Source organism: Sinocyclocheilus grahami, unplaced genomic scaffold, assembly GCF_001515645.1.
Source record: "Sinocyclocheilus grahami isolate Dianchi unplaced genomic scaffold, SAMN03320097.WGS_v1.1 scaffold367.1, whole genome shotgun sequence".
NCBI lineage: Eukaryota > Metazoa > Chordata > Actinopteri > Cypriniformes > Cyprinidae > Sinocyclocheilus > Sinocyclocheilus grahami.
The window spans coordinates 1018588-1041940 of NW_015505546.1; the positions used below are offsets into that span (position 1 = coordinate 1018588).

General features: G+C 35.7%; 1 protein-coding gene across 1 annotated transcript; it reads right to left on the minus strand.

The window, feature by feature from the left end:
- Positions 1-30: 30 nt before the first annotated feature.
- Positions 31-20625, minus strand: LOC107549260 (MOB kinase activator 2-like). The gene is made up of 5 exons (XM_016230271.1): positions 20447-20625; positions 11049-11212; positions 9810-9903; positions 1510-1663; positions 31-1086 (listed from the first exon to the last, which is right to left on the minus strand). The coding sequence occupies exons 1-5, from the start codon at positions 20518-20520 to the stop codon at positions 907-909; spliced, it is 666 nt and encodes a 221-aa protein (XP_016085757.1). The 5' UTR covers positions 20521-20625; the 3' UTR covers positions 31-906.
- Positions 20626-23353: the final 2728 nt, after the last annotated feature.

Genomic DNA, 23353 nt, shown 5'->3' on the forward strand with positions numbered 1-23353 from the left:
TTTTTTTATATATATATATATATATATATATATATATATATAGCTTCAATCTATTTCTTGGGAAACAAAAACTTAATGTGCATTTTCTACACACGTGGGCTGCCACAATATTCATGACCTCTGATAACTTAAAAGAAAAAAGTGAAATAAAAAATAAAGGTCGTGACGCTGGAGGATGTGCTCATCAATGCAACACAGCAAATCAACTGCCATGCAACAATCATAAGTCCGCATCTGCAGCGTCTCTCTGAGCGAGCAGAGATGCAGATATCGCTAATATCCTTGTCGGAAACCTACAAAGCAAGTCCAGACTTTCTCTAAAGCATCATTCAAACCATCAAACCCTTTATACATAATCGTAAAAGACTAATAAGTACATTGGAAATGATTTAAAAACACAAAGACACGGATAATGATGGCTAGAATATGAAAAAAGAGAGATTTCGCACTAGTTTTATGTGAAATAAGGCTGCAGAGATCATAAAAAGTCAGTCGGTGTGTGTGACGTCACTCCCTCCACAAGGGGGAGCTAGAGGTCAATGATACATTTCTAAACGTTGTCGCATATAAACAGACAATACCTTAGCTATAATTCTAAGGCACCGATGAGAGCCGAGCTGAAACACCATTCCCTAAAAGAAAACAGAAACCTCTGAGAGCGCATGCGCAAAAACGATAATAAAAATGCAAAGTAAAATATAAATTGTTCCTGTATAAATGAGAATGGCGACAGATTGTTTTGTCCTGTAGGAAACATTGACACCAATCTGTGCTGGTACGAGAACTGCAGACCGCCGGCCCTCAGCCCCATCTTTTGATCAGTTCTCATGAGAAATAGTGACGGAGGGGCCTGTCCGAGGAGGCCTCGCACGTTTCGTCGTCGTCCTCGAGTTCGCGGCTCGAGGCTCATCTCTCGGTCACGTGGTTGTGTGTATGGGGCGGCAGGGGGGCGCACAGCACCTCCGACAGGTCGTCCATGATGCAGGTCTCCTTGGGCTCGACCAGGTTGAATTCCCTGACGAAGACGATGAAATGTGCGTACAGTGTGTTCAAGTGTCCCTGCAGCTCCAGAGCCACGGTCTCTTTAAAGTGAGCCCAGTAATTGATTTATTTTACTATTTAAACTTTCAACAAGAAAGGAAACGCTTGCCTTGGCAACTAGGTAATACAAAACAAGTTGTGTTTGTATTTTATTTTATTATTTCAGTAATTATATTAATATTTTACTTCAAGTAATTTGTTTTTATGGTTTGAGTTTTATTTGACATGACAAAAAAGAAACGTTTCACTTTCATTTACAAGAATTAAATTAAAGTGTAAAACAAATAGGCACAAGTGATCAATATTTTTGTTTCTGAAATTAATTAATTTTAATACATTTCCTTCCTAGTTAAAAAAAGAAATTACATTCACAAAACTCATTCTCCTCAATGAAAACCAGAGGGTGCCACTGATCTAATGAATTCTACTTCAAACTTACAAATCTCAACTCTTGTATTTCTCTATTACGACTGCTAGAGGGCAGCAATCATACACACCGTATTTTGTGGGAAAGATTTCTTCGTCCGTCACTAATTTCTGCACAAAAGTCATGACGAGGTCGACATACTGAGGCGCTGTGCACTTCATCTTCTTCCCCCTCTCGTCATACCAGTAGTATATCCTGTAAAAAAAGAAGACGAACAGTGAAAATTACTAACTTCAGGATAAAGTGAACAATTTACCGATTAAAAGTGTACTAAATATACAGCTCCTATCAGAATTTTAAGGAGGACTGCTCATGGTGACAGTGAGTTTGGGAGGGTAGCGTGGGTTTGAGGGGCTGTAGACATTACAAATCTCTAGGAATGCAGACTGAATGCATAACTGACCGCACAACCAATGCTGATCACTCAACGGACGAGCAGCTCAAACATCAGCTGAACGTTGACCTGAAATAACCGTCATGGTGAACTATAAAGCGCAGTTAGCACATAAACACAGACGCTACACGGCTCTGAATGGACAGGTGAGTAAATGTCGGGCTGAATGCCAGCGAGCGTCTCAATGTTCTCAAATATCTTCACATGACACGGTTGAGTTACAGATTTGAGAGCGGATTCCAAGTCCAAACGGTGGCAGATCGATTCACGGTCACAAAAGCACAAGTACTGAATCTACCTGCATAAAACTCTTCATGAAAAACATGAAATATTACGATTAAAAGGCCTACTAATCTTAACATGGTCATGCATTTTCATGAAAATACTTTGGAGTGTGTTTTATCAGAGTATGTACACAAGGAACAAGTTTGGGTGAATTAGGGTGATTCTTCAATGAGTCAATGAAAACCTTTTTTTGACACAAAATACCCCAATTTTGGTATTTCTGACACTTTTTCAAATTTTAGGGGAAAAAAATCACTTGTATATATTTTATTTAATTTGATCTTTTTTTTTTTCCAGAAACATTTAATTTATTTTACAAACATCTGGTTTAAAATACACTGCTGAAATGTCACATTTAAAAACATTTAAATAATAATGGCATTTATTTTTCATTACAAATGATTAACTTGATTTTTCCCCCCCATCACAAATCATTAGTCTCACATTTCTTCAGTGTTTTTATTAAAACTGTTATCTTACTCTTAAAAAATCTACACATCAATATTTGGCCTATGGTGTCAATGACGATATCATTAGGGATGCACGATATTGGATATCCGATATGCCAACAATTTTCAACTCATTTTGGCCGATAGCCGATGCAGACACCGATATATAATTATTTTTAATTTTGGTTCATTTTTAACAAGAACTTATTTGTTAGAATTAAATAAACAATAACAAAGTTATTTTATAATGACAGCTATAATAATAACTATAAATAAACTATATATTAATAATTTTTTTCCCAGAAAGATGCAGTGGTGACCATAACATTTTATTTTAAGATTTAACATTTGTAGATGGTCTAAAGCAAAAGAGTTGTAAAAATTCTGAAAATCTTTTAGAGCTCATAATTTGTTTTAAAAATATAACATATTACACCTTAATGAATAAATCAGTATATATAACATTAAGTGTCTTGTTTGTGATTTTTTTTCATGTAAGCTATAGATTCTGACCTTTAAATCAAAACATACTCGTGATTTTATGGCATCAATTACTGCTTTATTTTTAATCAGGAAACAGTCTAAATATTATTTGTGTATTTTGCTTTCATCTTATTATAAGTAGGCCAACAGCGCCCCCTACGGAATTAAAACTCCTTACTGAGCGGGCATTAGGACCCGGGGGAGGATGCCGCTCCTGCCGCTGCACGTGCTATTACTGTTTACTCTATCACACACCGAACATGCATTTTCAGTTTAAATGCAGCGATCCAAAACAGTGAATCTAATCATCATTCAGGCAAACTTTGCTTCAAGAATGAGCCACACTGCTGACGTGATCTAATCGCTAGCACACCCTGAGCACATGTGAGTTAATGTATTCCTCTTATCGGCAAGACATATCGGCATCATGTTTCATATCGGGCCGATTCCGATATTGGCCCGATAATATCGTGCATCCCTAATTATCATAATCTGTAAAAACTAAATTATATATTTATAAAACAAGTTCTGAATATTAGTTTTTTTATTTCTAATTAATTAATTAGTTAATCAATCCATTCATTAATTAAATTAATTCAATGTTTTCAATGTTTAGAAATAGAAAGTCTATTTTTGGGACAAGGGTAAGACTGCACAATTTATGAATAAAAACAATTTGAAAAAGTCAAGTTTTTAAAATATTTATTTTTGGCATTTATTTATTTCCTGAGCTGACAGGAAGTGAAGTGGGAGAGAGATGGGAGATGGGATGAGGAAAGGTCCTCGAGTCAGGATTTGAACTCTTGACGCTCGTAGCGCAACGGCGCTGTATGTCGGCGCGCTGTCCACAAGGCTATCAGCACTGACATGAATGCAACTTTAATAAAAATCAACCCATGGGAAATGGAAGTGTTTGTAGTTCAAGAAACACCTACTAAAAACACACATAAGCACATACCTCAACATATGAGCACATAAATAACAATAAAATGGACATCAGGCCTATCTGCGCATCTCAGTCCCTCCCTTTCCTTTTCATCAGTGATTGATTTATCAGTGGACAGCGGCGGTGACGGTAAATACGGCTCGTGTTTTGACGAGCGCGCCCATCCTTGCCCTGCGAGGAATGCCTGAGGTGAGCGTGTAATTGTTGGTGTTTTGTGTGTTGGTAATTCACGTCCTTTAACGTTTGTCATGAATAGTCATGTATCTGGTTCTACAGGGTCAGTCTTTAGAGATTCACACCCAGGCGTCACTCCGGACCAACAGGCCGAACGAGACGAGCAGAGATTTTTAAAGTCTACACGGTTGGCTGTGGGAATGTAGAGATGGAGGCACGGTTTTCCGTTTGACTTGTATAAAGGTGATTCTACAATTACAGGCATTTTTTTCAGTGCTTGAAATTTGAAAATGAAACTTCTTCAGATTGTTTCATTTTAAATAGTAAAACCTTTATGATCAACCTTCAAGTGGATTTTGGTATAACGTTTGAGGGTGGATTATTTCATTTTATTATTTATTTTAGTTTATTTTTTTCTTGAGAAAATGTTCAATAAGTTAGTTAAACTATGTGAAGATATACTCAAATACTGAGCGTTTTGGTAATAAAGCTGCTCTCACATCATAAAACAATAAAATAAAATAAAAACTTAAAATCAATGACATTCCTTACAATGCTCATTTCCATCATAATCAAGTTTAAACAATTTTATAGAAAGTCAGTTTTCTAAAAAGCTTTGCATGATGATAATGACAGCTGTTTTGGGAACAGCAAATTGTTATAAAACAAATTATTGCAAATTCTTCAAATAAACACAAAATGACTGAAATATTAATTAAAATAATAATCATTAACATTGTGCTTGAAAATTATACATTAAATAAATGCATAAATGTATATTTTATATGTATATTTGTATATATATCTAATATGTAAATAGTTTGTATTTTATTTATATTTATTTTTATATTAGTTATATTAATAAAAATGTGTTTAGTAATATATTTATTTGTTTTACATTTCTATTTATTTGCATTTGTTTAAATATGTATTTGTTTTTATGTGTATTTATTTATAACAGTAATAATAATAATAATAACTTGCATATTATAAATGTATTATTAGAATAATAACAGTAGTAGTAATTATATTTATAATAATAATAATACGTATTATTATTAATTACCATTATATTTATGCATTATAAATTATTATTATTATTATTAATAGTAATAAAATAATAATAATAATTATAATTATTACTATTAGTATTGTTGTTGTTGTTGTTGTTAGGTAAAAATACAACATTCTCTGAATATATTATTTCGTCAATTTAAATGCACTTAAACAGTACTTTTAAAATTAGTAAAAAACAATTTGTGCTATCACTGAGCTGGTCGAGACTAAAGCTGTAAGGTAAATGTTGCCTAAAGTAATAGTATAACTGATCTCTTTAATCCTATGTTTGGGCCCCTGATCGTCCCAAACAGCCTGTGAGAACATGTAACTATAGGCCTTTAAGGTCATTTAATTGATTCCGCCTCCAAGAAACGTACAAAATCCCTGATTCTGAGAATAGTTCCCTTGTATTCTCTCATTCAGAACACATCTGAAAGCCAAACAAGCACTGGCTTCAGTAAAATGTGTGTCAGCTTTCATTCCAGTCATGCATTAACCCCAATCAGACCCACAAACCTAGATTCACACAAAGACTGATCTGGAATCTGGTCTTAAAATGGAAAAACACTGTAAATATGAGAAATATTTGATCCAGAAGCACTTCTGGTAAAAGGAGGGTTCTGGTTCTCGTCCCAGGACACGCCTGGAGGAAGAAAGAGCTAGAAAGACAGACAAAAGAAAGAGAAAGGAAAACTTACGTATTGCAGGCCGTCATGGCTTGACATGTGTCCCCAGTGCAAAACTCTGAGATTGTGCTATACTGCAGATTTATGAGATTGAAGAAGGTTGTTGCTGCAAATGACAAAAGAAACGTTTTCAAAAGTGACATTCGAAAAGTTGGGACAAATTTTTCATTGATATTTCAGAATCACTGAAGCGGAAGACTATGGAGGAAAATTCAGGACTTAATCAGGAAACAGTCTAAATATTATTTGTGTATTTTGCTTTCATCTTATTATAAGTAGGCCAACAGCGCCCCCTACGGAATTAAAATTCCTTACTGAGCGGGCATTAGGACCCGGGGGAGGATGCCGCTCCTGCCGCTGCACGTGCTATTACTGTTTACTCTATCACACACCGAGCATGCATTCTCAGTTTAAATGCAGCGATCCAAAACAGTGAATCTAATCATCATTCAGGCAAACTTTGCTTCAAGAATGAGCCACACTGCTGACGTGATCTAATCGCTAGCACACCCTGAGCACATGTGAGTTAATGTATTCCTCTTATCGGCAAGACATATCGGCATCATGTTTCATATCGGGCCGATTCAGATATTGGCCCGAGTGATTTTTTTTCATGTAAGCTATAGATTCTGACCTTTAAATCAAAATATACTTGTGATTTTATGGCATCAATTACTGCTTTATTTTTAATCAGGAAACAGTCTAAATATTATTTGTGTATTTTGCTTTCATCTTATTATAAGTAGGCCAACAGCGCCCCCTACGGAATTAAAACTCCTTACTGAGCGGGCATTAGGACCCGGGGGAGGATGCCGCTCCTGCCGCTGCACGTGCTATTACTGTTTACTCTATCACACACCGAGCATGCATTCTCAGTTTAAATGCAGCGATCCAAAACAGTGAATCTAATCATCATTCAGGCAAACTTTGCTTCAAGAATGAGCCACACTGCTGACGTGATCTAATCGCTAGCACACCCTGAGCACATGTGAGTTAATGTATTCCTCTTATCGGCAAGACATATCGGCATCATGTTTCATATCGGGCCGATTCCGATATTGGCCCGATAATATCGTGCATCCCTAATTATCATAATCTGTAAAAACTAAATTATATATTTATAAAACAAGTTCTGAATATTAGTTTTTTTATTTCTAATTAATTAATTAGTTAATCAATCCATTCATTAATTAAATTAATTCAATGTTTTCAATGTTTAGAAATAGAAAGTCTATTTTTGGGACAAGGGTAAGACTGCACAATTTATGAATAAAAACAATTTGAAAAAGTCAAGTTTTTAAAATATTTATTTTTGGCATTTATTTATTTCCTGAGCTGACAGGAAGTGAAGTGGGAGAGAGATGGGAGATGGGATGAGGAAAGGTCCTCGAGTCAGGATTTGAACTCTTGACGCTCGTAGCGCAACGGCGCTGTATGAGATATTGGCCCGATAATATCGTGCATCCCTAATTATCATAATCTGTAAAAACTAAATTATATATTTATAAAACAAGTTCTGAATATTAGTTTTTTTATTTCTAATTAATTAATTAGTTAATCAATCCATTAATTAATTAAATTAATTCAATGTTTTCAATGTTTAGAAATAGAAAGTCTATTTTTGGGACAAGGGTAAGACTGCACAATTTATGAATAAAAACAATTTGAAAAAGTCAAGTTTTTAAAATATTTATTTTTGGCATTTATTTATTTCCTGAGCTGACAGGAAGTGAAGTGGGAGAGAGATGGGAGATGGGATGAGGAAAGGTCCTCGAGTCAGGATTTGAACTCTTGACGCTCGTAGCGCAACGGCGCTGTATGTCGGCGCGCTGTCCACAAGGCTATCAGCACTGACATGAATGCAACTTTAATAAAAATCAACCCATGGGAAATGGAAGTGTTTGTAGTTCAAGAAACACCTACTAAAAACACACATAAGCACATACCTCAACATATGAGCACATAAATAACAATAAAATGGACATCAGGCCTATCTGCGCATCTCAGTCCCTCCCTTTCCTTTTCATCAGTGATTGATTTATCAGTGGACAGCGGCGGTGACGGTAAATACGGCTCGTGTTTTGACGAGCGCGCCCATCCTTGCCCTGCGAGGAATGCCTGAGGTGAGCGTGTAATTGTTGGTGTTTTGTGTGTTGGTAATTCACGTCCTTTAACGTTTGTCATGAATAGTCATGTATCTGGTTCTACAGGGTCAGTCTTTAGAGATTCACACCCAGGCGTCACTCCGGACCAACAGGCCGAACGAGACGAGCAGAGATTTTTAAAGTCTACACGGTTGGCTGTGGGAATGTAGAGATGGAGGCACGGTTTTCCGTTTGACTTGTATAAAGGTGATTCTACAATTACAGGCATTTTTTTCAGTGCTTGAAATTTGAAAATGAAACTTCTTCAGATTGTTTCATTTTAAATAGTAAAACCTTTATGATCAACCTTCAAGTGGATTTTGGTATAACGTTTGAGGGTGGATTATTTCATTTTATTATTTATTTTAGTTTATTTTTTTCTTGAGAAAATGTTCAATAAGTTAGTTAAACTATGTGAAGATATACTCAAATACTGAGCGTTTTGGTAATAAAGCTGCTCTCACATCATAAAACAATAAAATAAAATAAAAACTTAAAATCAATGACATTCCTTACAATGCTCATTTCCATCATAATCAAGTTTAAACAATTTTATAGAAAGTCAGTTTTCTAAAAAGCTTTGCATGATGATAATGACAGCTGTTTTGGGAACAGCAAATTGTTATAAAACAAATTATTGCAAATTCTTCAAATAAACACAAAATGACTGAAATATTAATTAAAATAATAATCATTAACATTGTGCTTGAAAATTATACATTAAATAAATGCATAAATGTATATTTTATATGTATATTTGTATATATATCTAATATGTAAATAGTTTGTATTTTATTTATATTTATTTTTATATTAGTTATATTAATAAAAATGTGTTTAGTAATATATTTATTTGTTTTACATTTCTATTTATTTGCATTTGTTTAAATATGTATTTGTTTTTATGTGTATTTATTTATAACAGTAATAATAATAATAATAACTTGCATATTATAAATGTATTATTAGAATAATAACAGTAGTAGTAATTATATTTATAATAATAATAATACGTATTATTATTAATTACCATTATATTTATGCATTATAAATTATTATTATTATTATTAATAGTAATAAAATAATAATAATAATTATAATTATTACTATTAGTATTGTTGTTGTTGTTGTTGTTAGGTAAAAATACAACATTCTCTGAATATATTATTTCGTCAATTTAAATGCACTTAAACAGTACTTTTAAAATTAGTAAAAAACAATTTGTGCTATCACTGAGCTGGTCGAGACTAAAGCTGTAAGGTAAATGTTGCCTAAAGTAATAGTATAACTGATCTCTTTAATCCTATGTTTGGGCCCCTGATCGTCCCAAACAGCCTGTGAGAACATGTAACTATAGGCCTTTAAGGTCATTTAATTGATTCCGCCTCCAAGAAACGTACAAAATCCCTGATTCTGAGAATAGTTCCCTTGTATTCTCTCATTCAGAACACATCTGAAAGCCAAACAAGCACTGGCTTCAGTAAAATGTGTGTCAGCTTTCATTCCAGTCATGCATTAACCCCAATCAGACCCACAAACCTAGATTCACACAAAGACTGATCTGGAATCTGGTCTTAAAATGGAAAAACACTGTAAATATGAGAAATATTTGATCCAGAAGCACTTCTGGTAAAAGGAGGGTTCTGGTTCTCGTCCCAGGACACGCCTGGAGGAAGAAAGAGCTAGAAAGACAGACAAAAGAAAGAGAAAGGAAAACTTACGTATTGCAGGCCGTCATGGCTTGACATGTGTCCCCAGTGCAAAACTCTGAGATTGTGCTATACTGCAGATTTATGAGATTGAAGAAGGTTGTTGCTGCAAATGACAAAAGAAACGTTTTCAAAAGTGACATTCGAAAAGTTGGGACAAATTTTTCATTGATATTTCAGAATCACTGAAGCGGAAGACTATGGAGGAAAATTCAGGACAATTTTCAAAAGGAATTGCAAATTGTATTTTCGATTGCATTTTCCATATGTGGACGTATAAATTGTGACATAATCCAAACGCAACTGCATTACTGTTTGCATTTTCACTTTTGCGAACGCACAGTGACTGCCACATTTCAAATGAAAAAGCAAAGTTCATTTGCAATTGTATTTCCCATGTCTTAAGTGTTATGAACCTGTCATATTTAAATAGCAATATTAATTACCACATTTGCTTTGTCACTCTCTCTGCGTCATGCATGTAACCTGCCAAAACTCAAATGAAATCGTAATTTGCATTTGAATTTCCGATGTCTACACGGAAAGCTGTCAATCAATGTTAGGGGCGGGACTATACTATGGGGCGTGTTTGTTATTGGGAGGTGACGTCAATCACAGATCAATGGAGGCAATCGGTAAAGGCTCCTCTGCTAACAGCGCGAGGTATTTAATATCATTAAATACCATTTTTTTCTGAAGCAGGAAATCCCAGAATGCTCTGTGACAAGCTTAAAAAAATACAAGATGGTGGACGATGCAAGATAAATGTTGGTTATAAACGTATTAAAAACATATTTCATTCAGTACCACAAATTATCAATAAAATAGTTAAAAACATTATTTCACAATATTTTTGTGTACTATGCTGTTTTTATTTCATTTAATTATACGTAGCTTAGCAACATGCTAGCATCAGACATGAAAGCGTTAGTTCACCAGGTGAAATTCAGGGGTTTGTTCAAATCATTAACCATAAAGATGAACATTAGTTAGCAAGCAGCACTTTCCTTTTCAACAGAAAATAACATTTGTTTATAATAAAATTGTTTGCACATTTTAATTTTCACATTTACGATTTAAAAAGGTCATGCTCTGCTTTATACTCCCAACTGTTTTGCACTCACACACAAAAATGTGACTGTTTTCTAAACTCCTGACTGGCAGAAGGCTATTTTTGAAGACAAAGACTCTAAGCCTCAAAATACAAGGCAAACACTCATAAGGGGCTGTAATGTTTGCTTAGGAACTCACTGTTGTTGGCGAGCCATTCGTTGAGGTCGATCTCTTTGGTGGGAAGCGACACCAAATCTTTCAGGTCGAAGTCCACGACCCGCACTTTTGTGTACTCTGGCTCCATGTAGTGCTTCTTCTCTTCAGCGGGTGCTTTCTTTCCATTGGGCTTCGTTTTGGATTTCCTGCAAAAGAAGAGGGACACGTTAAGAAGAGATGCATAGAGTGAAGTGTGTTTTTTCATTGCCATTAGCACCATCAAATGCACATTTTTTTTTAAACATGTTTCCCAAACAGTTTAAATGTAATGACTAAAAATGTCATGTAGTGTAACTATCAAGTAAAATATGTACATGTACAAACAAACAAATAAATAAATGAGTTTTAATTATATTTCAATGTAAACTTTTTTATTTCTTAAAGTCATAACCAAGTCATAACTTTTCATTCAGTTTTGGGGGAGTTACACCACATGACATTTTGAACTGAACTAACCTTGCCTTATAAATAATAATAATAATAATAATAATAATTTGTTCAAATTTTAAGCACCATCACAACAGTATGCAGGGGTGCTCTCTATGATGTCATTTCCTATTTTATGATTTTTGTTTCTGCATGTTGGTCGCACCACCTGACTTGACTTGGCAGACAACATCAGTGAAGCTATTTTAATGATATTTTCCCCTAACAAATATTAACAAAATATTAAAGTAAAAAAAAATAAATCAATCAATGAAAAATAAGCAGAACAATTGTACCACATTTCTCGTCTGTTTCAAACTCAGGTGTCAAAACAGACTTGTACTTCCAGTGCTAGTTTTAACATGTAAATGTCAGAATTGCATTGCTGTGGCAGATCCCGCAGCTGCCTGGGACTGAGGTTTCAGGGGCTTTAAACAGCTAATAACAAGAGTACAGGCAAAGACAGGTTATAAAGAATTTACATCCTTTCCTTGCACTCACTTCAAATCCTCTAGGGTTTATTATGTTTATGTGAACAAATAAGGCACTTTTATGAAGAACTTCCCTTTACTGCTCATTCTTTTGAACTCTTTTCTTCCTTTTAGCTTTAAAACAGTGCTGTTTTTCATCACACAAAGAAACTCCCTAAATTTATAGCTCATCCACCAACATGAATTCCTGTTAAGCCATCTCTGCACTGTAAACAGCTCATTCCCAACCTCACATTTCTGACCACCTTCACCAATTCCTCTTTTCACACACAACAGTCCATCATAGGACCAGGAAGGGGACTTATCTCAGAGACCAAAGTCCATAAACATGGTTTTCAAATTGAAGCTAAGACAAAGGAGCGGTTTGTGGGATTGTCGGGATTCTGGATTGCTTCCGAGCGGGAAAGATCTTATCATCCATATCGAGGTCTTAAATTGACTCGTGTCAAAGGTCCAAAAGGGTCAATCATGGAGCACGGTCTGATCAAACATCATTGGAGCGTGGGAAGTCTGGTAAACTTCAACTTTATTTGGACATCATTCCGTTTAACTACTCCGGATTAGTGTTCCGTGTAAAACAGGAAAGAGACGGCGATAAATCACCACGGGAATTCACACGATGAGGCAAGTTACTGCTTGGCTAATGTGGTCACCGATAATAAAAAATTTTAAATATGAAGGAAACAGAGACAAAGAACAAAAAAGAGGATATTTCTTGATCCTCTTTTAACAATGACACTGTCCCTAAGTAATGAGCCACCTCATTCTTAAAATGGGAACAATAGGAGGTATGAAACATTGCAGAACTCGACTTGCACCTGCGTTTTGGACATAAAAAATACCTGAATGAGTAGAACAGCACATGATGGATGATAAAATGACATCCAATGAACGTACACTAAAAATGGTCCCAAACTATATCTAGAAACCAGAATAACAAAGGCCTGGGTGGGATCTTTTGACTTTTGACTCAAGCAACCAGTGCCATTTTACTTTTTGGGGAATTGGTGGCTAATTCGTACAAATTTGTAATCTAATTTGTATGTTTTCATACGATCTGCTCATATGTCCCACTGGTTAGGTTAAGAAGCGGACCCTCATGCATGTTTTTTTCTTTTAAAAAAAGCATGTTTCCTTATGAATCACATTGTATGCTTGCTTTTCTAAAAATTGCACATTTCTGTATGAATCACATTGTATACATTCGTAAGAAAACAGCACCTTGTAAAAAGTTTTTTTTCCTTTTATTATGATAGAACAGTATGTTGACAGGAAGTAAAGTGGGAGAGCGAGAGGTGTATGGGATCGGGAAAGGTCCTCGAGCCGGGATTCAAACTCGGGAAACCTGAAGCGCAACGGCACAAAATGACACATGATCTCTAAATCTGATTGAGCAGAACATGAAATATCTCGCTCATTAAATTATTCTTCAAAACTGATCTGGGATAGGCTTCCTTTTCTGTATCTAAAATAAATATGAAGTTCTGTCATGAAACTCTAGATGCTGCAGGTTTTAGTATGCAGGGGTGCTCTCTATGATGTAATTTCCTATTTTATGATTTTTGTTTCTGCATGTTGGTCGCACCACCTGACTTGACTTGGCAGACAACATCAGTGCAGCTATTTTAATGATATTTTCCCCTAACAAATATTAACAAAATATTAAAGTAAAAAAAAAAAAATAAATCAATGAAAAATAAGCAGAACAATTGTACCACTTAAGACATTTACTTTAAGACCCCTAAAAAAATTAAAAAAATTATATATTTAATTTAATTTTAGAAATTAAAACATGCTCATCACAAAAGAGCTGTATTCAAGTCACTGTATGTGTGAATTGCATTTTTAATGAATAAATTCATAGATCCAGACAAAAAAAAATTGTTTTTTGAGCTTCCACTGACAACAACTGTTCCTAGTCTAGTTTCTAAACTAAAACTACGTCTCTGCTTCGCTTCTTTGGAGTAACCCACATTTCTCGTCTGTTTCAAACTCAGGTGTCAAAACAGACTTGTACTTCCAGTGCTAGTTTTAACATGTAAATGTCAGAATTGCATTGCTGTGGCAGATCCCGCAGCTGCCTGGGACAAAGGTTACAGGGGCTTTAAACAGCTAATAACAAGAGTACAGGCAAAGACAGGTTATAAAGAATTTACATCCTTTCCTTGCACTCACTTCAAATCCTCTAGGGTTTATTATGTTTATGTGAACAAATAAGGCACTTTTATGAAGAACTTCCCTTTACTGCTCATTCTTTTGAACTCTTTTCTTCCTTTTAGCTTTAAAACAGTGCTGTTTTTCATCACACAAAGAAACTCCCTAAATTTATAGCTCATCCACCAACATGAATTCCTGTTAAGCCATCTCTGCACTGTAAACAGCTCATTCCCAACCTCACATTTCTGACCACCTTCACCAATTCCTCTTTTCACACACAACAGTCCATCATAGGACCAGGAAGGGGACTTATCTCAGAGACCAAAGTCCATAAACATGGTTTTCAAATTGAAGCTAAGACAAAGGAGCGGTTTGTGGGATTGTCGGGATTCTGGATTGCTTCCGAGCGGGAAAGATCTTATCATCCATATCGAGGTCTTAAATTGACTCGTGTCAAAGGTCCAAAAGGGTCAATCATGGAGCACGGTCTGATCAAACATCATTGGAGCGTGGGAAGTCTGGTAAACTTCAACTTTATTTGGACATCATTCCGTTTAACTACTCCGGATTAGTGTTCCGTGTAAAACAGGAAAGAGACGGCGATAAATCACCACGGGAATTCACACGATGAGGCAAGTTACTGCTTGGCTAATGTGGTCACCGATAATAAAAAATTTTAAATATGAAGGAAACAGAGACAAAGAACAAAAAAGAGGATATTTCTTGATCCTCTTTTAACAATGACACTGTCCCTAAGTAATGAGCCACCTCATTCTTAAAATGGGAACAATAGGAGGTATGAAACATTGCAGAACTCGACTTGCACCTGCGTTTTGGACATAAAAAATACCTGAATGAGTAGAACAGCACATGATGGATGATAAAATGACATCCAATGAACGTACACTAAAAATGGTCCCAAACTATATCTAGAAACCAGAATAACAAAGGCCTGGGTGGGATCTTTTGACTTTTGACTCAAGCAACCAGTGCCATTTTACTTTTTGGGGAATTGGTGGCTAATTCGTACAAATTTGTAATCTAATTTGTATGTTTTCATACGATCTGCTCATATGTCCCACTGGTTAGGTTAAGAAGCGGACCCTCATGCATGTTTTTTTCTTTTAAAAAAAGCATGTTTCCTTATGAATCACATTGTATGCTTGCTTTTCTAAAAATTGCACATTTCTGTATGAATCACATTGTATACATTCGTAAGAAAACAGCACCTTGTAAAAAGTTTTTTTTCCTTTTATTATGATAGAACAGTATGTTGACAGGAAGTAAAGTGGGAGAGCGAGAGGTGTATGGGATCGGGAAAGGTCCTCGAGCCGGGATTCAAACTCGGGAAACCTGAAGCGCAACGGCACAAAATGACACATGATCTCTAAATCTGATTGAGCAGAACATGAAATATCTCGCTCATTAAATTATTCTTCAAAACTGATCTGGGATAGGCTTCCTTTTCTGTATCTAAAATAAATATGAAGTTCTGTCATGAAACTCTAGATGCTGCAGGTTTTAACTCAATTTGATATAATCACATCATTATTCACTTGGCACAGCTGATTGGCTTCTTTTCACATCAGCAGCCAATGAGCTCGCTGCTCAACATTCAAATACTTGGCTTGCGCTTGCTGTAGAAGTTGCAGCTCACTTCAGAAACCCTCCACCTTCCCCAGCTCCACCTGTATACATCTGCTATGGGGTGATTAATGTATGCTATATATGGGGGTTATTTAATATCTGTTATATGTCCAGCAGCAGTATCTCTTACATGCTCACAGCAGATTGTCTGTAGATGTATTGGCAGTAGCAGGTCTCAGTACTTGCTCTGCAGCAGCAGCAGCAGCATAGCAGAACTCTCAGAGAGTTGTCATGATAGAAATGTATTAACAAAGAACTTGCACAACTGATCCAGGATCAGTATAGAGGATCGACATTGAAGGATCAACAATTATCAAGTGAAAGAGATGCCAGCAAACAAGCAGGCAGCTGTCAGGTCCAGCTGGTAGGAATTTGAACTTGAGGCTTGAGCCAGCTGGAAGATCTGAACATCTCCCAGATCCTTTGATGGATCCACGCAGCTGAGCTCAAACACTCTGCTTCCCGCAAAACCCATCCCTCAGCTGACTAATAAAGGATATATTTTAATGTCCAGAATTGAAGTTACATACACTATCAAAAGTTTTGGGAGTGACTTCTAAATAAATGTAGGAGTGTCTTCCCTAAATTCCATTCTACAAAATAAAGGATTAGTTTCTGAACACACAATGTTGACACAGTCAACATTTCAGAAACATCTCACAGCTTTTTTGTTGTCGTATTTTACGCTTATTTGTGAATAAATCAAAGCACATACCTCAAAAGTGGAGTGACACCAGATTAAGCTCAAATGTGAACACTACGAAGGTGGAGCCAAGAACGTAATCTATGTTGAGAAACGTGATTTTAACGTTTGATACACAAACACAGATGGGTTTCTAGAGCTGAGTGGATGATACAGGTCTTTGGTCAATCCATTGCCTTGGTTTGAGAGTCTGGAAACTACAATGCCTTTTATGGCAAATATATCTACAGGAAACTGCTATGAGTGGGCATGATATGTATATGTGTGTGTGTGTGTGTGTGTGTGTGTAACAGGAGGGCCGCTGGCAGCTAGAAAGTTTTCCTTTCTCCTAAAATAAACTAGCTAATGGCTTGAGAATTTGCCCTTCACCACATAATTCACAAAAACTCTGCTTCTTGGAAAATTACGAAACCCTGTGAAGGCTAAAATAAAACAATGTGCGTTCAGATTTTTGGACGCACAAACTGTTTCTTCATGTAAAAAACAACTATATTGGGGTACTGACATAACATTGAGTTCTGGATCCTCAAATGCACTCCCATTGTTTTGCTTTCCATATTTTTTTGGTTTTATCAGAATCAAACAGGAGAATCCTGGACTTGATTTCATCTTGAGACTAAATTAAAAACATGAATACTATGTGTGTTTATCTTAAAGCATGTGAAACGTTCACTGGTTTTCTTCAAAGGTTTTATGTGGATAAAGATCATGAGCTCTTAGGGAACTTAAGCAATTAAACAATTGCACTGCCAGGTAAACACCTTGTCAAAAGTAATCATTAAACGTAGCATGCTGTTCAGAATCTCAAAGATGAACTATGCATGAGGCCTGACATTACAACACACTGTGCACATTGTCATTCAGCATCTGCAAGCAGCTAAAATATCTAAACATCCCTAAATCACTATGACTCAAACAGAACAGGGCTGGAAACTTCAAAGCTGCCATATGGATACCAAAACTACAATCTGGAAATCAGTAAACAGCAGTAAAACAATCCAGCACCTAGGGACTCTTTTGCTCTTTAGGGAGACATTATGTTACGTAAAAAATGGAAAAGCACTAAAACAGTGCAATGTTTCTCCCAAAATTGATGTTGAAAACCCTTAAATAGCCATGATTGAATGTCAAATAACATTACAACCCCCCCCTCCAAAAAAAATTAAGGAAACTAATGTTTCTATTGGTCAAGATCAAAATTTTGAGTGCAAAAGCACCATCAATAAAGTTGGTTTACGGGTAGTGATAGATTGAAATATTGGCGAGCGTGATTAACTGGCCAAAAGTTTGAGATTATCGACATTGGTTGTTAACTAATAATTAATAAGTGACTCAAAACTAAGTGTAAAATAAGTGTTAATTACATTTCAGCAATTTTGTCTACATCTGTTATTACGTAAACATTGCTATTATTTTTGCCATCAACCATACTGCTCTCTAGATATCAATATTAGCACCACAATGTATTTATTGTACAGTCGGGATAACGATAAAATAAAAACTGGATCTTTTATAATGGAACATTTATAACAGTTTCAAACAAACATGGTGACCTTCAGCATTGATGCTAAAGTACTTGCAGGTCTTTGGCTGAGTGCGTCTAGCCAAGTTTGGACTTCCTAGTTCTCATGGGTATCAGGAGTGTGTGAAGAGCCATTGAGATGACAGTATTGTGTTAAACAGAGCAACAGCGCCATGGGGACGGTACAGCGAGAGGTCATCAGCATCACAACAAAGAGGTGGCTGAAGAGAGAGGTCTTTGTAAACCATCCCTCACAAGCAGAAACTTTCCAAATTAATTTTACAGTTTTACCTGTGCTTTAATGCAGTTATATGCAAAAATATTGAGTGCAATATTCTTTTTTTTTTTACACCATAATACAGAAAAAGGCTCAAAACCATGGCATGCAATACTTGATCACATTTACAGTATGACTGCTTATTGTTTGAAGTCTCTTGAATTAATTAAGAGCCCTCTTGAATTAATTAGATTCTATTTTTTTTCTATGCGTTTTCTCTCTCTATTGTATTCCAAAGTAAACCATTGTAAGATTCATCTTAGACAGACGTGCAGTTGTTTTTAGCGGAATATCCATCTATCTATCCATCTATCTATCTATCCATCATCTATCTATCTATCTATCCATCATCTATCTATCTATCTATCCATCATCTATCTATCTATCTATCTATCCATCTATCTATCTATCCATCATCTATCTATCACATGGTGACCTTCAGCATTGATGCTAAAGTACTTGCAGGTCTTTGGCTGAGTGCGTCTAGCCAAGTTTGGACTTCCTAGTTCTCATGGGTATCAGGAGTGTGTGAAGAGCCATTGAGATGACAGTATTGTGTTAAACAGAGCAACAGCGCCATGGGGACGGTACAGCGAGAGGTCATCAGCATCACAACAAAGAGGTGGCTGAAGAGAGAGGTCTTTGTAAACCATCCCTCACAAACAGAAACTTTCCAAATTAATTTTACAGTTTTACCTGTGCTTTAATGCAGTTATATGCAAAAATATTGAGTGCAATATTCATTTTTTTTTTACACCATAATACAGAAAAAGGCTCAAAACCATGGCATGCAATACTTGATCACATTTACAGTATGACTGCTTATTGTTTGAAGTCTCTTGAATTAATTAAGAGCCCTCTTGAATGAATTAGATTCTATTTTTTTTCTATGCGTTTTCTCTCTCTATTGTATTCCAAAGTAAACCATTGTAAGATTCATCTTAGACAGACGTGCAGTTGTTTTTAGCGGAATATCCATCTATCTATCCATCTATCTATCTATCCATCATCTATCTATCTATCTATCTATCTATCTATCTATCTATCTATCTATCTATCTATCTATCTATCTATCTATCTATCTATCTATCTATCTATCTATCTATCTATCTATCTATCTATCTATCTATCTATCCATCCATCCATCATCTATTTATCTGTCTGTCTGTCTGTCTGTCTGTCTGTCTGTCTATCTATGTCATCTATCTATCAATCTGTCTGTCTATCTATCTATCTATCTATCTATCTATCTATCCATCCATCCATCATCTATTTATCTATCTATCCATCATCTATCTATCTATCCATCTATCTATCTATCCATCATCTATCTATCTATCTATCTATCTATCTATCCATCTATCTATCTATCCATCATCTATCTATCTATCTATCTATCTATCCATCCATCCATCCATCCATCATCTATCTATCTATCTATCTATCCATCCATCTATCATCTATGTATCTATCTATCTATCTATCTATCTATGTATCACTCATTATCTAAATTTCCCGGGTGTAATAATAACCGGTGCAAGTGCTCGAAGTTGTCAAACTATTTAAATGAGCGGTGGATCATTACAAGCGTTTAATATTTGCTTATGAATATGCATTAGACGTAATATCTCTCAACCAATCTGATAACTGAATGTATTATTATTCGCGTACTATGAACAGCTCACGCGAATAATCAATTCCAATAACAAATGTTCAGCCTAATGTTTGATTATTCTAATAATTAAGAGCCTTATATGAATAATTTCAGAACAATCTAAAAATGTATTTTCAAATAAATATGTACACTTGTGACTTACAATTAAAGTTTTTCGTGGATGACGCGGCTTCTAATAATAGCCTACATATATTTTATTTATAATTATAGTTTTAATAATATATTCTTATATCACACTCTGTATGTATAAAGTATAATTAGTCTTAAAGTAGCCTAATAATCATTTTAAATTATTAGAAATTACATTCTCCTGAATGCACTGGATATCTGCTCTCAAAATGTGTATAAATTATGTATCAGTATTTATTAACGTAATATTGTTACTTTGTTTATTATATAGCCAGTAGCCACTATTTAGGTTTATGCAGCTGTTATAGACATGCAAATCTTCTTTATTTATAAAAACAACAAAGCAACGTTACCTTAAAACTTTACCAACAGCCTGAAGAACCATCTTGCAACTTAAACCGCTTCTGGGAGTTTTCTGTGAGTGCATATCCGAAGTGCTAACAACGAAGATGGACTGAGTCCAAGGCGTTTTGAACTGACCGGTCTTTCCCTTTCCCTTCCCTAGATGTTTTCAAAGACTAGGTAGTAAGAGAATATAAAGTTCTTGCTCCAAAGTTCTCGTTCTACCAAACGGCCAGCCAATCAGAACAGTTGACGGGCGGGTCATAATATGTTAACACCAGAAGACAGCCAATCATACGCGCGCATGGGCGGGGCATGTTGTGGTTGACATGCAGTTTGAAGTTCTGCTCTCACTCTCTGTCTGTTGTCTCTCGGTCAGATTGTGTTTTATATTCTGGCCAATGTGGTGTGACCAGCTTCCGAATGAAGTTACTTTTTTTACAGGTACGTTTAAGAGGAAACATTTACCGTAATTAGAAGACATTTCTGAGGTAACATAACAATGCACAACTTGTGTTTTTCTTCTTCTTCGTTGTGGTGGTTTAGAAAAACCTTGATAAAAGCTACAATATCTTTAATACATCATTCAAAACAGCAAATTAAACTCTGGAGTCTTCTTGTTGGAGACAAAAATGAACTCACATTATCCACAGAACTCTTTATTTATGATGATTTCAAATGTAAAGCCAAACATACAAAGGGCTCAGTTGAATTGTGCCTGTAGCCAAACTACAAGTAGGCTAAAATCCTTTGAGTAAATAAAAGATGAAACACAGAAAGATCTAGGTGACTATGAAGTGAAAAAAGTATTTTTACCTCATTCAAATATATGTATATTGTTGCAAAAGCTATTTCGTAACTGGCATCATGTTTGTCTTTCAAAGAAAATATTTGATCAAGAAGCCAGTGAGTCATAAAACCACAAAGTTCTTGAAAAAGCAGTTAGTCTGACGTACTCGGACGACAGACAATAAGTAAAATTACGACATTTACAAAGTTTCTCTAGGTAAAAATAGCATATTATCTCATCAATCTTCACATATTACGCAAGTGACTCTTGGAAAAATACATGGGGGGCTGGACTTGTGTAGTGAAATGGTAGGCTATCTGTCAGCTGAGGCCCAACCAAAAAACTCTGTCTGATCCCACACACTTCATGAGATGTTTACTCACCACCTGATTCACGACAACTGAAACAACATACCAGCCGCATCTGCCGTGTCTGATAACACAATTAAGTCACTGATTTACAGGGCGCGCTTCCTGTTCAGACTTCACTTTCAGTCTTAAGCATTAAGTCATGTTCTTATGTGCCCAACTACCAATTATAGAACAAAACACGTACTGTAGGACCAGACATCATGTTTAAGACAGACAGTGACATCAGGCTAGTGTGAGAAACAGCTATTACGAAAGTCATTTAACTCATTCTATAAGGCCAGGTTAATAAATTAAAATAAGCTAAAATAGTAAGTCCAGTAAAATAAAATGAATAAATAAATAACATTTTTGTTTGAATTTGCAGTTTGTGCCAGTGTCCAAAACAATTGTTTTTCTCAAGCTTGATCGTATGATTGGTCACATGGCTCGCTCGACTCGTTCGGTAAGAAAGTCAACGAACATTCCTCTTAGACAAAGCAAACAGAAAAGAAAAAAATAAATCCTCTCAGACACAGTACATTAGGCCCGGAGCTAAAGCATCCAGCAGATGAGTAATCCAGCCCTGCTGAAATGCCGAGGGCGACATGAGATGAACAAGACAGATAAGAACCTACCCACAATCCTGTCGCAATGGGAGAAAAGACGTTAAACTCTGCGAGAACCTTCCACTGCGATTACTAATATAATTTCAAGTAGCTGATGTGTAGAGAAGTTGATCCTTCATTAATCAGTGTTGCTGATCTGGTGCATTTAAAAATAATCATTCAGAAGCATTCATGAGAATCACCTACACATGAAATCACTCCCACAAGCAATGCTTTCCAAGCATGGTCTATTTTTTTTCTGCTACAAAAAATCTGAATCTTAAAATAATTTCAAAATAGTTTATTTTTTATTATTTTTTGGTATGAACTGACCATTTAGCAAAGCGCATTAAATAATTTATTGCAACACCATGAGTTGTCGATCTACTCATCCCCCCTGCTGTCCTGAAGAGATTTTGATGGCCATTATTAAAGGGGTCATATGATGCTGCTAAAAAGAACATTGTTTTGTGTATTTGGTGTAAAGAAATGTGTTTATGCGGTTTAAGGTTCAAAAAACACATTATTTTCCACATACTGTACATTATTGCTTCTCCTCTATGCCCCGCCTTTCTGAAACGTGTTGATTTTTACAAAGCTCATCGGTCTGAAAAGCGAGGTGTGCTCTGATTGGCCAGCTATCCAGTGTGTTGTGATTGGCCGAATACCTCAAGCATGTGACAGAAATGTTAAGCCCCTTACCATATTGTGATGCCCTGTCCGGCCGGAGCGACGAGACAAAAACATTAAAACCCATTATAAATGAGGCATTCGTTGCATCCAGTGGGGACATAATTACGGATTATAATGACTTATACTGTCTTTTTACGCGTTGCATTGCATCGCGCCGCGTAAACATAAAACCATGTCTGCATTTGTGATCAGAGAAATGACAAACAACAAGCGCTACTCTACACTGCTCAAAACTCGCGTTTGAATCATCAGTGGCAAATTCTTTATATATATATATAAAAAAAATGACTTACAATCTGTGAGTCAGAACAGCCGGCATTGTAGTCTACTCTACCAGGATCAGGAAACAGTCCTCCATAAAATGTGCTGCACACATCTGAATATTTGGTTTGAAGTGTTCTGGAACAGTGTTTTAAATACAAGTCAACCACTGATTTCTAGTTGTGTCCTCTTTTGGAAGGCCAAACAAAGTAGTTTCGC

Bases quoted from the DNA above. Each gene is read 5' to 3' on its own strand.
- LOC107549260 (XM_016230271.1), bottom strand. From the start codon at position 20,520: ATGCACTCACAGAAAACTCCCAGAAGCGGTTTAAGTTGCAAGATGGTT. The intron at 11,213-20,446 runs GTAACGTTGCTT...CTTCTTTTGCAG, and splicing joins GCTGTTGGTAAAGTTTTAAG to GAAATCCAAAACGAAGCCCA. The intron at 1,087-1,509 runs GTAATAGAGAAA...TGGGCTCACTTT, and splicing joins ATTGCTGCCCTCTAGCAGTC to AAAGAGACCGTGGCTCTGGA.